Genomic DNA, 17,060 nt, shown 5'->3' on the forward strand with positions numbered 1-17,060 from the left:
GTCTCACAGACCTTACCTTATCTATTTTTTTTAAAGATTTATTCATTTATTATATATAAGATTTATTATTTATTATATATATAAGTACACTGTAGCTGTCTTCAGACACACCAGAAGAGGGCATCGGATCTCATTACAGATGGTTGTGAGCCACCATGTGGTTGCTGGGAATTGAACTCAGGTCCTCTGGAAGAGCAGTCGGGGCTCTTAACCGCTGAGCCATCTCTCCAGCCCTTACCTTATCTATTTAGAAAAAGTGTGAGCCTAAAAAGACAGTTCAGAAGTTAGGAGTTTGGCTGCTCTTCTAGGGACCTGGATTAGATCCCCAGCACCCACATGCCAGCTCATAGCCATCTCTAATTCCAGTTTCAAGGGATCTAATGCCTTCTCGCTTCCACAAGCACCAGAAACACCTGTGGTACACAGACACCTATACGCATGAATAAATCTTTAAAAATTGTAAAAGGAAAATGTAAGGAAGGGATACTTGGCAATAAGCCATGAGCTCTTGGAGTCTTTCTAGGAAGCAGCAATGGAGGCTTTCTTCAGTGCTGGTGAACTCCTGTTCCATGGGAGTGACTGGAGGGCCTGGGAAGTTGTTAGCTCATTCTGGTTTGATTCTCAGCACTCACAAGAGGGTCACCACCTCCTCAGAGAGCAGGCACACATGTAGTGCACAGACAGATGTGCAGGCAAAACACTCATATTCACAAAACAATAAAATGAATCTTTAAGAAATGTTTTTAGTGACTGGAGGGCAGAGCAGCTTGGAAGCAGAGTGTGTGCCTGTTTGTGTGAGGTTCTGCTCCCTTTCTAAAAGTAGGGAAGGAGAGTGGGGTGGACGAGGGGCACGCAAGCTCTGGAACCTCCTGGTCACTGCCCTGAAGACCTACACACACACACACACACACACACACACACACACACACACACACACACACACAGTCACACTCACCTTCCACACTTGCTGACCCCAGTGGAAATATTTATAATATTTATAAAATTTATGATTGTTATTAAGATGAGATTTTGTTAAATTAGAGAAAAAACAGTAGAAAGCCCCTGTGAGGCAGATAGAAAGTATTTTTCTTCATCTGAGGATTGGCCCATGGGGAGGGCTGAGTGGCCTCTAGTAGTGGCCTGCCAGATTATTTTTTAAAATTTAGGGAAAGCCTGACCAGTTTTACTGGTTCAGCCAGTGCTCAGAAACAAGAGAACAGATACCTGGTACAGCAAGGGCAAGGGCTTAGCCAGGGGGGCCAGTGACCAACAGAGCTCCAGTCATAAGCTGTTAGCCTTCTGGGCCTTCTGTGGAAGCCCTGAACTAAGGCCTACCAGAAGCTGAGGGAACTACAGAGACGAGAGGAAGGAGGAAGAGTCCTCTGCATGAATGCAGTTGGCTTTAACACCTCTCTTTGGAAAAATCTTTGGGCATCATATTGCCTAGCTTTTTGAGATGACTGACTTTCTCTTCACAAAAGAGCTCTGTGGCCAGGCGCTGCTGGCACTCACCTTTAGTCCCAGCCCCCTAGAGGCATAGGCTGGTAGGTCTCTGAGTTTGAGACTAACCTGGTCTACAGAGTTGCAGAGTGAGTTCCAGGACAGCCAAAGCAACATAAAGAAAAACCCTGTCTCAAACCAAACCAACAAACAGAAAAGAAGAGCTCCTGATACCATCGAGTTGACTGAAAGCTGAGTCCTGAGTCCCGGGATTGAAGGCTTGGTTTCCATGCCGGCTTCAGTACCCTTTGTTAGGGATTTGAAGTATGAAGTAGTATGTGCTCAAATATTCACAGTAACACAGAAGCACATGAATGTGCTTTGCTTCTAATCCACCTCTCTTGCCGTTAAAGGTATATTTTTACAGAATGTTTTTCTTGGGTGCACAACCATTTATATATGGTATGTAGTACTTTAAGGCACCAGATGGGATTGGCCCCTTTAGGGTGTTCTTCCACTTTTTTAGTTCATGCTGCCCCTTCTACTGCACCTTGGCAAACGTTAAAGGAGAAATGGCCATAAGTTGTCCAGTGTCCTGGAATCCAAGTGAACTTCTCTTACAACTCCTACAAACAGGAACTTCAATATCAAATTTTATCTTTTTTATTCCTTTTTCCCGGGATCCTTGATAGGGAAATTTGAGTTGCTAAGCCCCTTCTAGCCAATGAATATTCCATATTTTATGAACACTGAAGAGTTTTACCAGCAAAATATTCAGGACACAAAGAATCAGCAGTGGGAAGAGTGGTCACAGAACAAAGGCCCCACCCAGTCTTGCACAAACCTTCCCAAACCCCCTGACAAGGGCAAAACACAGGACTTCTGTGGGCTTCCCTTCTGTGGGCTTCCCTTCCATCACTCACACGTGATACCATGTGCCCTGCTAGCTTGTAAGATCCTTCAGCTCAGAAAAGCACACACAGAATCTCATTAGTGCTCCCTGGATGTTCTGCTGTGCTCGGGGAACTTCATGGTGACTCGGTGTCAGGGCATCACAGTCCCTGCCTGTGGCTTCATTGGGGTTTAGTCTAAACTTTGTCCTGGAACAGTCTCTTTATTCTACTGTCTGTGCACGCTGTCCCTACATCTAGACTGAAGTGAAAGGCCCCACATGTGGAAGTTTCCATTGGTTTGTCCCTATGGAGACACCTAATAGACACTCTGGGTCTCACCCCTCTCTAGCATTGCCTTTTCTTGTGGCGTGTCTTAAAGACTTACACATGCCGACGCCCTGCCCTGGCTAGCATGTGAGCTTTTGCTGCATGGTCAGAGTTGGCCTCCAAGTGAGCGCTCCTTCTCTACCTCTACTGCCCCTTAGCTAAGCAAAGGAGCCTAAGGTTCCACAGCACAGCCTGAATCTACTCCTGGGGACTTGGTTCCATCCCGCCTGTGACTCCTTGGGTCTCTTTGCGACCTGTCTTAGCAGACTTCCTGACGTTCCCCCAAGCCTCTCGTGAGCAGTCTGAATAAGCACCTTGTCCATGCCCCTGGCACCCCAGTCAGAAGGCTCTTCTAGTTATCTGCATGTTTCTCCCATTGCTGTGTTCCATACATACCGTGCGTTCCAGACACATAGTGGTTTAGGTCTGTAAGTAGCTCATAGACCTGTGTGCTCTGTGCCCCCCACATGCCGGTGATTAACTCTGTTGGTATCCCCATCTCTCTTGCAGATGATGTGCTGACTAAAGATGCGGGTGAGTGTGTGATCTGCCTGGAGGAGCTGCTTCAGGGGGACACGATAGCCAGGCTGCCTTGCCTGTGCATCTATCACAAAAGGTACAAGGGCCTGGCAGGAGCAACTCTGCCAGATCCCCATCTGGTGGATAGATCCCTTCAGCAGTCATCCAGTCCTCGGGTTATGGGATGGCTTGTATACTCTTTGCTCTCTGGTAGGGGTCAGGCATCTACTGTGCTGACCTGAAGGCTCAGTCATAGCAAAGGCAGAACAGAAGGGAATTGTTGAAGGTTCAGCCCTGTGTGAGCAGTTCAGATGGTAGGAGCCAGTGGGTAGGCCTGGCTTGGAGGTATCAAGGGAGAGCTGGTATCCTTGCTGGTCTGGGTGGCACCCTCCTCTGCCAAGGGCTAGGAGGCAGGAAAAGCCACTACCTGTAAGTACCAAGAGCTGCTATGATTAGCCAGGCCAAGATCTGTCCTCTGCCTCCAGCGGTCCCCTCTGTCTTTTTCCTAACTGGAAAGAAGACACCTCCTTGTCCAGGACAGCAGTGAGTACACCCTGTGTCCCTGGGCCTGCACCTGCTCCCTGCTCCTCCAGCCCACACTGTTTCCTGGCACAGGGGCTTTCCTAAGCCCGACTCAGGACTGCTGGTTTTCAGTGTCATAGTTGTTCCTGGCGTGGGATTAGTCTGGGGAGAACTGTGGTTCTTGGTCTGGCACAGATCCCTGCAGCATCTCAGGAAAGCACTGGCACTAACCAGAGCCGTAAAAGGAAAGCCCTGGCCCTGGGGAGACCTAAGCAGATCATGTTTAGTTGCTGTTTGAAATGTCCAGATGTAAGGGGTTGGGGATTTAGCTCAGTGGTAGAGCGCTTGCCTAGCAAGCACAAGGCCCTGGGTTCGGTCCCCAGTTTGGGGGGGGAGGGGGACCAAAAAAAAAACGCTCTGCCACTGAAATGTCCAGATGTGGCTTTACAGCTGGGGCAGTACCTTGGGCCCAGATGTGGCTTTACAGCTGGGGCAGTATCATGTGGTACTTGCTGTTTCTTTTGCTGGAGTTTTGCTGCAGACACTCCACTATGAACACTGGAGATCGAGGCCTTACTATACCCCCCACCCTGGCCCAAGCTCACTTATTAGCAATGTCAAAGAGCCCCAGGGTGTAGCTCCCCTTCCTCTTATTATATCTCAGCTGGGTAGACTTGGGACTCCTGAGAGGGTGCCCTCATTACCCAAGATCTAGTCACCCTCATCACTGGCCAGCCCCTTATATCTGGTCCTACTTCCTGCCTCTCGGACCTTAGAGACAATTAGGCTGCTGCCTTGTGTAGTCCACCCACTCTCACCTTAGTGTTGTCCGTTGCTGTCCTGGGCTCCCCGTACCCCGGCTTTGAGCTTCACAAGGCCCAATCTCCCAGAGCCTGTATTCTGCTGCTGCCTCCTGTCGAGCCAGGATTGATGCTCTAGTTTCCCTTTTTATTTTGTATTTATTTTTATTTTATTAATCCTTATATTAATTAGTTTATTGAGGTGAGGTCTCACTATGTAGCTTTGGTTTTCCTGGAGCTCACTCTGTAGACTAGCCTGGCCTTGAACTTAGATTCCCCTGCCTCTGCCTCACTAATGCTGGGGTTACAGGCATGCACCACCCACTGTCAGCACACCCAGCTTTTTTCTATTTTATGCACATGGGTATGTTGCTTGCATGCATTTACATGCACTACATATGTGCCTGATACCCACTGAGACCAGAACAGAGTATTGAATCCTCAAGACCTGGAGTTAAAGATGTTTGTGAGCCGCTGAGGGCTAAGAACTGAATCTGGCTCTTCTAGAAAAGCAGCTAGGCCTCTTAACTACTGAGAAGCCCTCAGGATTATTCTTTTTTTAAAACTATTGTTTTTATTAATTTTAAATTATGGGTATGTGTGGGCATCTGTGTATGTGTGCATTAGAGTACAGGAGCCTATAAAGGTCAGAGGGGTGAGGTCTCTGGAGCTGGATCAGGCTCCCGTCTGCCTTCCCACCCTTAGGATATCATTGTTGATAATCTTCCTTCTCCTACTTCAGTGGGGTTGGGGCATAATCATGTTTCCCTGGGGTCCTTTGAAGAGAGATTTAGAAAGCCTATCCTGAGAGTCCAACCCCTTGAAAGGCTGCCTTGGCAGGAAGTGTTGTCAGCAGCTAATGTGCTCCCCCTTGATGCCTCACTCTAGCTGCATAGACTCATGGTTTGAAGTGAACAGATCTTGTCCAGAACACCCTGCTGATTGACCCTTCTGGGCCTGCTTACGGACTCCTCTCAAAGGTGAGCCCATACTTGGTGGGTGGGCTCTGGGCTAAGAGTCAAGTTTCTGGGAACTGGGGGAGAGGAGCTGGTCTGCCTGATACACACCCTATCAAGGAGAAAGCAGAAGCAGAAAGACAGAAGCCATTTATCTCCTCAGGGAGCAGTCCCCAAGAAGTAGAGGGATGTTCCTGAGAGTTGGAGGAACATGAAAGAGAGATAGTTAATATACTCATGAAGAACTCCATGCAAAGGTAGAGTCAGGCTCCTTTCCCTCAGGAGAGGCAGAAAGGTCCCCTGCAGGGTGCATGGGCTGAAGCAGATGAGCCCCTAGCCAGGCTCTGCAGCTGTCTCCCCCTCCCTCCCCTCTCAGAGACTCGGTTCTGAAAGGGAAGAATCACTGAACAGATGACCTGTGGAAAGATACTGTCCACTGCAAAGAGGTCGTCTGAGGTCTTTTCACTGCTTGTTCTTCCACCTGCTGGCTGCCTCACCCCACTTCTAGGGGAATCTGAAATCTGAGGGTTCCAGGCCACACTCGGTCCATCTGTCCATGGCACAATGTCACAACAGCAGGCAACTCCCTCCTACACATGCATTTGTGTTTCTGTGTAACCATTGGATCTGACCTCCATTTCTTCCCCCAGGGTACCTTGTTTAAACCGCCCCCATCCTGTCCCCAACCCTATCTGTGGCTTTGAGGACTGGTGGGCATTCTCTCTCTCTCTTGTTTGTTTTAGTCCTGGCAAGTAGAACATAAGCCCCTGAAAAATCAGTAGCCCATTCCTACTTGATCTCATATCCAAAGGTTTGGGGGGATCCCTTTTCTTCTCTCTCTCTTCTTTGTTGTGTTTTCTTTTGTTAGGTTTATTTTATTTATTCCAAGTAAATGCCCAGAACAGCTGACGGTGTCAGGCAAATCAGGGACATTGGCTCTTTTTTCCCTCACCTCAAAATCTGATGACAAGCAAGGGAGAGTGAGGCAGAGGGATTGGACCTCAGCTCCAGAGTGCAGGTCCAAATTGCCGGCATGATGTTTGGCTTCTGATGGGCCTGCCTGGACTGAACCAGATGCCCCAGCTGACCAGCCTGCCCTCAGGGGGATACACGCTGCTGCCACGGTGAGATGGAGCGGCAGCGCTCATCGAGATGGAGCGGGACTGACTTCTTCCGACCCACACAGGGACAGCCAGCCCCTGTTCCTGGGAGGAGGCTCCTCGGACACTGGACAGAGCTGAGCTTGGGACACCAGAGAGAACAGGGCACCCTTCTGCACTGGCTTCCAGAAAACGGTCCTCCCCGAGGACACCCAGTGGATGAGAGCGAGTCTGAGAGAAGAATGAATTGACCTCTATCCTTCCCCTCACCCTCGACCCAGGAGGGAAAGGGCATTTTCTTTTTCACCTTTGAAAGGCGTTGTGGGTCTGTCTTTAAAAAGTGTTTACAAACAACAAAAAATTCTATAAAAAGTCTCGTGTCGACTGGTGTTTTCCCTATGATGTTTACAGACTATTGTTTGCTGCCCAGCTAAAACCCACTCAGTGACAGGAGCAAGCATGGCCTTGCCCTCACCCCAGCGCTCTGATGGTGGGTGGGCAGGCAGGTGGGCAGGTGGGCACACGTCACTTCCTTTGCCCAACACCCCAGTTGGCGCTCTGCATCACTAACCTTTCTACCTTGGGGGATTTGTTTTTTGTTTTCTTGTTCTTCTGTCCCATTTTTCTGGCTTGGTTTTGCACTTTTCTCCCCTTAAATTTCCAATATCTTGATTTCCTTGCCAAAAAGAGGAAGATGAAGAGCCCATCACGGACACTTCCCCTCCGTCCCCACGTCTTCCCTGCCTTTCCTCCTGGATCTGATCCCTTCAGAGGATTTAACAATTGCAAATACACTGAAAAAAAAAAAAAAAGCCTGGACGTTTTTCCTAGGCCCTTGTGATTTTTTTTTCTGAGAAAACTTAAAACTTACTAAAGGACTATGTACTACAAACCCTGTTTTCAGGCACACGGAAAAGATTTTAGCCATTGGTATTCACACACGACATTAGCCCGTGCAGGATAGGTTTCTGTATTTATATATTAAAATCAAAAAAAAAAAAAAAAAACCAACCCAAACCTTACAAAGCTGTTTTAAAATTGTTTAAAGCTTAGGTGAAAAGCTTATCTTCGTCAGTCAAGGTGTTTTGATATGGTATTAAAATAGTGTGTAATAAAAGATGCACCGTGTGATTTTATTTTAATGAAGTGTTGTTACACAATCAAATTGGAAGGCAAGCACCAGTTCCCTCTCTGCACCCCCCAACCCACACCCTCTTAGCACCTGTAATGGCTTAGCCACTCCTTGGCAGACGCTCCCATAGTGGCTCGGCTATGTCTTTGAAGTTTATAAATTCTTAAGCATCATGGATTGATTGTCAGTCTACTGTCATCTCTGGTTGTGATAGAATGTTTCTGGAAAGATATTCAGAGGCAAAAATCTTACAGCTATCAGAGGCTGCAAGGATACGGGCACCTGGAGATGCCAGCCCAGCCCATTCTTCAGAGCCTCTGCTCCCCATCCTGCACTCTGCTTGCCTGTTGCTCCGTGTATCCTTGTACAGCTGAGTGCTGACTCATGGGCATGTTTCACTGAGGCCCAGGAAGAGGCCCTGGTTTGGGCCTCTTCCAGCTCACAGGCCTTGAACCAGAAGCAGCCACTCAGCCTCATAAAGTGACAAATTGCGGGCTGGGCAGGGAACTAAGAGCAGGGGGCAGCAGTGCATACCTACCTGTCTACTAGTGAGGTTCCAGGAGCTGCATTTCAGGGCCTCCTGCAGAGCCAGCTAAGGAAAGCTTTGGGGGAGATGGCGCCCTCTCTCCATGACCATTTCCAGATCTGCCCCTTGCTGTCTCAGGGCCCAGTCCCAGCAGGCCCACAAGTTTGGACTGTGCTACAGATGCTTCCTGAAGCAACTGCTCTGCAAGGGCATTTGTTGGAGGCCAGTGGGCACAGGCAGGTAGGCAAGTTCAGAGAACTAAGGGTGCTCTCTGACAAGAGCCTGAGAGTCAAGAGACCTCAGGACCTGAACTGTGAGCATTGTCAATGGCTAGAAGCTGGGCTCTTCTCTGTATTGAAGCACTTTACTTCTTGGCAGAATGGTGAGCAAGTAACTGCATTCGTCTGAATTTGACTCCTTGCATGTGAAGTCAGGGCACAGTCATGCAGCTCAGTTCAGTGAGTGTTGGGGATCTGCCCCAAAGGCCTGGCACACATGTGCCAGGCTCCCTTGTAGCTTTGTCACTGCAAAGGGCACTGTTCTATTCCCAGCACCTCCAGCTTCTGCCTGGCAACTGTGTCTCCCCGTTCTATATATAATCCTACCAGCAGAGCTGGCAGGGCAGGGCCCAGCCCTCAAAGAGATCTCCTTGTCTGACCCCTGGGCCTGGACACAGGCTTTGTGTGCCCACCTTGGCTGTGTGAGCCCGGCTGCTCTGGCAGTGCTGTGGCCGAGTCCCGTGGTTGAGTTGGTTGGGGCAGCACTGAGCCCCACATGGGTGCTATTCTCGGCTCTCTAGGCTGGTGCTCATCCCATCCCCAGTGACTTCTGCCCCCACCTGGCACACCAAAGCCCTCTGCGGGCTGTCACGTCCTCTGAGTTTGGACCCAGATTGCCAGTGCCTGGTGTGAGGGTGGGACTAGGTTTGTCTGGGCTTCCCAGGTGGCACTTGTGTGTGTGTCACCATCCATCCAGACAGCCCTCTAGAATTCTGTGGTGTTCCTACTCTGCCTTTCTGAGAAGGAAGAAACTATGGAAGAGCCAAGAGATGGGTTCTTCCCTTTTGCTCTTAGGAGCCCAGAAAGCCTTCTGAGAGCTCCAGGAGCCCCTTCTGAAAACCACCCATCTAAGAGCCATTTGATAGTATTGAAACTCATAGGAGAATGTCCTTCTTAGGAGACAATGGCTGAAATATATAGTTGAATGGTTTCAAGAAATGTATAATTAATCCCATATGGTCTCCCCTCCCCCAAAATATACAAAGCAAATAAGGCAAAAATGTCCATTGTTGAATCTTCAACGACTGATATTTCAGTGAATAGTGTATTTGTTCTTTCAACTTTTCTGTATGTTTGGGGTTTTCTTTAATAAAAGAAATTGTGGGGAAATGGCTGTCTATTGAGTTGCCAGTTATTGGAGGGTGTGTGTAGGAGCCCTGCCCAGTGGAATTCGACTTGGGAGGGTGAGGGAGGGGTGAGCAATCTGTCTGGCGTGAGGGGGGTTCACTAGCGATCTCTCCCTGGAGAGTACAATGCTGATGTTTGGGTTACTCCATCCTGAAGTAGTTTGGAAGAAGGCCAAAGGATCATGAGACAGACACTACCAAGAAGGGATCTAAGACCTGAAGTTGCATTGAGAAAGTGGCACGGTGGGGGCGACAGCCTGCTGCTTCCCCTGCCCTGCTTCCTTCATTTTTTCCAACCCTAAGACCTAGGAGTAGAGAAGATGGTACTACAGTTGACCGGGACCCACAAGGGGTAAAGTGTCTAGAGACCCTGAAGTGTCTGCTATGTTTCTGGTGTTGCGCGCCCTCTCGTGGACTTCTGGGGAACAGCTGCCCAGTACCTCCTGACAAGAGCTCTGGCCAGGGAATCTCAAAACTGCCAGGTCCCAAAGTGGACAAGGCCCTGACTTTGGAAGTAAAAACTGGTGGACTGCATTATGCCATGGAGAGGGGAGGGACACAGTGGATTATCTCATCTGTATTTCAAATGTCCTCCACGACAGCTTGAAGAAAAGTGCTTCAGTTTCCCGGTGGGAAAACTGTCAGGTGGCCTCCACCACAGGCAGGTTTTTCTGCCTCAGGTCAAAAGCAGAGGGGCTGGGACTGGCTTTCTTCCAAAGCTTGAACTCTATCCCCCTCCCCAGGCTATTAGTCTGTGGGCCAGCCCAAAACAAATGGCTCATTGGCCCAAGGTCAGAGACCTAGCGGGGAGGAAAGGATGCAGCTGCAAATGGAGTTCACATTCATGAAGGGAGGGGGACCGGACACGACACAGGGACGGACAAGGAAAAGGCCTAACAATGTGGACTGCAATGCTCCTTCCCTTTGCAAGGAAAGGGGTGCTCTTATCACTATATATATAGGGTGAATCACAGTATGCTGAACACCAGCAAAGAGGCCTCCACAGTGGGATCTGATCTTAGCTTGGAATAGACCCACACCCCCTCTGCCAGCCAGGAAGAAACTCCACTGGGAAACACCCTGGGTTTTTTCTAAGAACAAAGGCAGTAGCTTTCTGTGAGCGAGCCCATCTTCCTCCCCTTCATCTTGAGCCCCAGCTACAGAGGGCAGGCAGAGAGAGCATCAGCCGTTCTATTTCTTGCATGATCATTGGCATGAAGGAAAAGTCCAAAACAGGGGCTTTGCATTCTGGGGATTGCGGGCCAAGTGTTATAAGCTCCTCATAGCACTTTGCCTGGGTTCATGAGACCTCGGGGATCCAGTGTGTCTTTGAGTTGCCTCATGGTCTCCACACCCACAGGACCCACTTCCTCTTGAAGCAGCTGCCTCTTGCCCAGACCGATGCCATGTTCTCCGGTGCATGTCCCGTGGAGTGCCAGGGCACGCCTAGGAAGCCAATTGAAGGAACCCTCAGCAGCTTCTCCCTCTCCCTCTCCCCTCCCCAGCCCCCATTCCTCCCTGGCTCAGTCCTCACCTGCCCAGATTTTCTGCAAAGGCCTTGACCCTCCTCTGCTCCTCCACGTCATCTGGGTTGACCAACAGGATGCAGTGAAAGTTGCCATCACCCACATGCCCAACAATGACGCCTAGGGGCCCAGAGCACAGTAACGTGTCAACCTTTAGCTTCCTCGCCCAGGCCTTGGCTAACCCCAGTGCTTCCCAAACAACAATGAAGTAGAAAACCTGTGAGTTTTGAGGCCTTAAGCTCCTCCTTGGTCTCTACCAAGATCTCTGGCAACCGGGAGATGGGCACACACACGTCCGTGGAATAGGCCTGAATCAGAAGGCAAGCTTATGTGATTCATCACCCACTGCCTACCCAAAGGTAAGGGATTACTGTGGCTCAGCCTTAGGACCAAACCAGGGGATCTGGATGTCATGTAAGTAACATCTGTCCTCTAGTCCACTGGCCTTGGTGTATTCACTAGCCCAGGTCTTCACTACTCCCCTGAATCCAAGCCTGGACCCCATGCAGGTTCCCAGCAGCCCACACTTCGGAGCATCTTTCCTTCTAGCTAGACTGCCGCCGCCTCCTCCATTTCTTGCCCAGGAGGCCTTTCCTCTGTGTTTAGAATTCCTAAGTGCTCAACACTGCACCTGAGGCTGAGTCAGGAACTCCCAAGTTTTGGGCGTGTTAACAGTTCTCCCTCTAAACTGTCTGGAATAGCCCTGCACAGTGGTCTACAGCCCCTTGTTCCTCATCCCCACTCAGCCAGTCCTTGGTGGACCTCGCCTTCTCTATGCAGTAAAGTAGTGGGTAGATCCCACGTCCACCCCAGCCCCAGCTCACCTTACTTCCTGGACGCAGGGCCAAAGCTGCATACCAAGCATTGTGCCGTGCAGCCCAAAGTTCATTGCGCTTTTCGGCCTCCTTGGCCCAGGAGAAGTGAGAGCCGCCATTATCCTGAGTGATTGCCTCTGGAATAAGCACAGAAAGGCTGATCCTCAGCCCTTCCCTGAACAGCCCAGACCTCACTGCCACCATGTCCCCGGCGGTGCACCTGTGCGCTGCAACTGTTCTGCCAGTGCCTGCTGGGAACCGTGGAACTCCAGGAAAAGTGTGGGGGCCACAGGGCAGTTAAGTTTGCTGTGTCTGTTGCAGGCATCCATCATGACATCATCCAGGAACTCTGAAACCAGGGTGAGGGCTGGTCAGGTGAGGCCCGGCCTTCTAAGGGGACCCTTTACTGTGGCACCCGCCCCTGGCTCACCGATGCGGGCCACAGGCACTGCAGCCTGGAGGATCTGAACTGTGCTATCCACAGCAGCTTGAACGCTGGGGAACGCACAGGTGGCAGCCACTGTGGCTTCGGGTGCAGGGTGCAGGCGCAGGGTGGCAGATGTAATGATGCCCAGAGTCCCCTCAGAGCCCACAAAGAGTCCTGTGAGATTGTAGCCAGCTGCACTCTTCCTGGGCCCGGAGACATATAAGGTAGGTGAGTGCCCAGGCCGTGTGAGTGACTACTGTCCAGAAGTCACTAAAGCTAGAAGACAGGTTCGGTCTGCTCTTCTGCAGCCCCGATTAGGGTTTAATGGCCCAGAGAGGCCTTGCACAGGGAGAGCCAACTCCAGCACCCTCACTGGCCCTCCAGTGCTCACCTCTAACGGCGGCCCTGCTCACCTATAATGGCGGCCCCGGCCTGCGGTGTGAAGCAGCCTGCCGTCAGGCAGCACCACCTCCAGGTTGATCACATTGTCACGCATGGTTCCATAGCGCACAGCATTGGTGCCCGAGGCCCCAGTGGCTGCCATGCCACACAGAGAAGCATCTGCACCTGGGTCTAGAGAATAAAAATGCTGGACAGGTTAACTGGGAAGGCCCTTCCTGGAGACTATTGGGGGAAAGATGGGGTCCTGTGAAATCCCTCAAACCACGCCCCCAAGCCCTCTGGGTACTCTGACAGAGTGGTTAGTCCAAGGCTTACCAACTGGAAACCAAAGGCCGCTGTTACGCAGGTGGGTATTGAGAGCTTTACGGGTGACGCCAGGCTCCACAACCACTGAGAAGTCTTCTGTGTTCAGCTCCATGATCTGGTCCATGTGAGTCAGGTTGATGCACACTCCACCCTGGCAGCAAGGGTGTCAAAAGAAACCCTGCCCAACCCAGGTCTCTAGGCCAGAAGCAGCCCCTGGAACCCTCATTTTATGGTGGAGGCCCCCAGTAGCCACAGAACTCTGCAAATGGAGTATCATGTGTGATTTGACCAGAACCAGGACACCCCACTATACCTGCACAGCACACACTCCCCCCTCAACACCGGTGCCTGTGCCAAATGGGATGATGGGAACACCTTGATTGTAGCACAGGCTTGCCAGTCGGCTGACCTGGTCCACATTCTGAGGCCACACCACAGCATCAGGAGGTCGACACCTAGAAGCAGGCAGGCCTCAGAGGTTTGCAAAGGTGTGGAAGTGTCTCACCAGGAACCTGGGATGATTTAAGGATCTGAGGACAGGGGGTTGGGGATTTGGCTCAGCGGTAGAGCACTTGCCTAGCAAGCTCAAGGCCCTGGGTTCGGTCCCCAGCTCCGAAAAAAAAAAAAAAAAAAAAAAAAAAAAGAAGGATCTGAGGACAGGGACCTCAGCAGGCCAGGGCAGAGAGCACTGCCCTGTCTCTGGAAGGAGAATGCTGGAACACTCCAAACAGGTGGCCAAAGACAGGGACAGTCCAGGACCCTCAGTCCCTTCTGATACCTGTGCATTGATTCATCATGCCCATGATGCTGTCTGACCGCAGAAGCAGTGGACACATGGGGGCTCCCTACAACTGCCTTCAGAGCCTCCACAAAGTCCTGGCTGAGTACACCCTGCAGGGGAGAAACAGTGCAAGGGTCGTAGGAAAGACAGCAGAAACCACAGACATGCCCTGTGGCGGGAGGAAAGAACGGGGGCTGGTCAGACTGCAGGATGACGTCACAGCCTCAAGAAGGTCTGGCCTGGCGCTCCACCCTCCCGGACCCCATCCACACATCGACTTATACCTGCGACCCCCTGGAGCAGTAGCCCCTCCAGGGAGAAAGTCTCTGGGTTGCCACCCGAAGGAGCATGGCCCTAACCAGCCCGCAGTTAAGGTGAGAGTAACTAGACGGGGAGGAAGCCTTGCCAGGCTAACTCCGGCTGGGCCCAATGGCTGCACTGGGTGGAGCCTGCTTAAGGTGGACCGGTTTAAGGTGGCCTCTGCAGATCTGGAAAAAGGACCGCAGCTACTTCACGTCTTAAAAGTCAACTGCTTCCTGTAGCCCTTCAAACAAACATTTTGTATGGAGGCTTTAAAGTCCCACTGGGCCCTCGGACTTCTCTGTCTACTACGTACACTTCCTTCCAGCCTCCTCTTTGACCTCTAAGCTGCAGTTTTCCTTTCCATTCCAGAGATCAGGCCATTGGCACATACACTGTGCCCTACGCCTGGAATCGGCTCCTGACTCCCTGTCAAGCAGGTTTTCCCTCTCCTTGCAAGCTCCAGCAGCGTGTTATAGAGTAGGCTGCCGCAGGCCTTTCCAGGACAAAAGGGGGTAGCAATAGTGCAGTACCCCCAGAAAGGCTTCCTTGCAGAGGAGTGCTGAGGAGAAGCAGTGAAGGAGAAGATTACGTCCAAGACCATTCTGGAGCAGGGTGGCTGCCATGCTGGTTCCTCGCAGCTCCCACGGCATTTCCCGGAAGAGCCTTTGCTACCACCGTTGAGATAAGCTACCTACCGATGACGCTTTCTTCCTTTGAGTCAGGAGTTCAAACTCCTAATTTATTTAGTTTCTATTCATTTTTATTGTTTGTGTGTGTGCATAATGGAGGAACATACGTGCTACAGTGCACTCTTAGCGATCAGAAAACAACTTTGTGGAGTTGGTTCTCTCTGAATTCACCCAACCACTTTTGGATGAATATGTCAAAAGAGAAAACCATGCCAGACATTGTGGTATGCACCTGTAGTCCCACACAGGAAGGCCGACTTAGGAGGATGATGAGTTGAGGCTAGCCTGGGCTATAAAAACAAAAGAAAAGACAAAATTACAAATTTAGTTACAGGGGATGGGTGTGGCAGTGGAGAGATAGCATCAGGATTGGAGCACTGATTGCTCTTCCAGAGGACCCAGGTTCAATTCCTAGCACCCACATGGTGGCTCGTAACCATCTGTAATTCAAATCCCAAGGGGGGGATCCAACACCCTCTTCTGGCGCTCCTCTGGCACCCACACACAGAGGCAAAACACTCATACACATAAAACAAAAGTAAATCTTTAAAATAACACATTTACTTATAGATCTAATTGTCTTTTAGTCTCTTCTTGGATTGGGACACCCTCCAAGTCTACAAAATTGAACAAAAGCTCCCAGTGGACAGCAGGTTTTATAAAATGGGGGCAAAGAAAGAACAGGAGGGGAACTGATAGGTTGACACCAGTCCTGCCTGCCTTGTAAGGCTGAAGCAGACAGGACTCTTTATTGATGTCGTGGTTCACCCAAGCACGGATGTCACAGTCTGGCTGTGCACTGTTACACTTTGTTCTTTTTTTTTTTTTTTTTTTTTTTTTTTTTTTTTTGGAGCTGGGAACCAACCCAGGGCCTTGGCGCCTTCCCTAGGCAAGCGCTCTACCACTGAGCTAAATCCCAACCCCCACTTTGTTCTTCTTAACCATCCCACACACTCACTTCCCACAACCTCCTTCCTTTCAGGGATTTTTCTCCTCACAAAGACTCAGACTGGAATTTCTAGTTTTCAGGAAACTTAACCTAATGGGATCTACATGTTTCCTGACAGTTTGGTTCGGATTGTGTGGCATTTAGTGCAAGTGACTCCATTTTGGCCTGTGTATTAGTTTCTTGTCTCATACTGTGACAGAAAAAAAAGGGAAAAACTCCCCATCTGACTGGTAACAGGCTTTTCCTTTTCCCGTTACGAAATTCCCAGGGAAATTTCAACTTCTTGGGGGCCATCATCAGGGATGTGTGGAGACCAGAGGCCATGAGGAGGGAAACTCCCAGAGGCTTTTCCAGGGCACGGCACAGTCTACTCGAATTCTCTGATAAGCAAAGGTAGAGGCTCAGGTCTCTCTCCCTTTGGAACATCTTCATCGCTACCAGGATGGCTGCATTCTCACTCTTTGATTTTATTCCTCGGTTCTGAGGTATAATATACCTGTGCCTGAATTAAGTATCACAGACAATATAAGCAGAGATCAAGGTCCAAAGACATTCAGTTAATCAGTTAATGTCAGCTCGCATATAGGAGTCATTTCTCCTCGCTTGGCTTCAGTTACTCTAAAAGGGTGGGCACGATGATTCTGTTTTCTCCTGGCTTTGACAGAGTCTTGCTACAAAACTCAGGCTGGTCTCAAAAATCATAATCCTCCTGCCTCAGGCTCCCAAGCATTGGGATCACAGGCAAGTACTACCATGCCCAATGTGACTTCATTTCATATTTGACTTTTTCTCCCTCATCCCTGAGCAGTGTTTCTCTGAAGCCATCACTGATCATCTGATGGCTTGATCTCAACACAAGGATGAGATCTGTTCTCCTTGGTCTAACCCGATCCCATGCTTAAGGCAAAAGGCAGGGGTGGTAGAGGTTGTGGTCATTTGAATGAGAATGACCCCTCAGGCTACATATATTTGTTTTTTTTGTTTTTTTTTTTTTGTTTTTTTTTTTCGGAGCCGGGGACCGAACCCAGGGCCTTGAGCTTCCTATGCCTACCACTGAGCTAAATCCCCAGCCCCAAGGCACATATATTTGAATGCCGATTCCTAGTTGGAAACTGTTTGGGAAGGATTAGGAGGTATGGCCTTGTTGGAGGAAGTAACATGCCTGCCTGCTGACTGCCATGCCCTCCACTGTGATGGCCATGGACTCACCTTCTGAACTATGAGCCCCCAATAAACTTTTTG

At 50.2% G+C, this 17,060-nt stretch overlaps 2 protein-coding genes across 5 annotated transcripts in view; one reads left to right on the plus strand and one right to left on the minus strand.

Annotated features, from left to right (window-relative positions):
- The window catches only part of Znrf1 (zinc and ring finger 1), an 86,177-nt gene extending 78,613 nt beyond the window's left edge, over positions 1–7,564 (plus strand). For 2 of the 4 annotated variants that reach the window (XM_032887993.1, XM_032887997.1), the window contains 3 exons: positions 3,171–3,276; positions 5,390–5,481; positions 6,326–7,564. In XM_032887993.1, coding sequence (XP_032743884.1) covers positions 3,171–3,276; positions 5,390–5,447 — 164 coding nt within the window. In that variant the 3' untranslated portion in view covers positions 5,448–5,481; positions 6,326–7,564. The remainder of the gene's footprint in view (positions 1–3,170; positions 3,277–5,389; positions 5,482–6,325) is intronic. The other 2 variants (XM_032887996.1, XM_032887994.1) reach the window with 2 other exon arrangements.
- A 1,981-nt stretch (positions 7,565–9,545) lies between these two features.
- Ldhd (lactate dehydrogenase D) lies at positions 9,546–14,301 on the minus strand. Its single transcript, XM_032887992.1, has 11 exons — positions 14,162–14,301; positions 13,875–13,987; positions 13,410–13,551; positions 13,106–13,247; positions 12,802–12,961; positions 12,392–12,591; positions 12,182–12,310; positions 11,971–12,098; positions 11,364–11,454; positions 11,155–11,266; positions 9,546–11,066 (listed from the first exon to the last, which is right to left on the minus strand). The coding sequence occupies exons 1-11, from the start codon at positions 14,225–14,227 to the stop codon at positions 10,901–10,903; spliced, it is 1,449 nt and encodes a 482-aa protein (XP_032743883.1). The 5' UTR covers positions 14,228–14,301; the 3' UTR covers positions 9,546–10,900.
- Between the last annotated feature and the right edge of the window lie 2,759 nt (positions 14,302–17,060).

The sequence above is a fragment of the Rattus rattus genome, chromosome 17 (assembly GCF_011064425.1).
Source record: "Rattus rattus isolate New Zealand chromosome 17, Rrattus_CSIRO_v1, whole genome shotgun sequence".
Classification (NCBI taxonomy): Eukaryota; Metazoa; Chordata; class Mammalia; order Rodentia; family Muridae; genus Rattus; species Rattus rattus.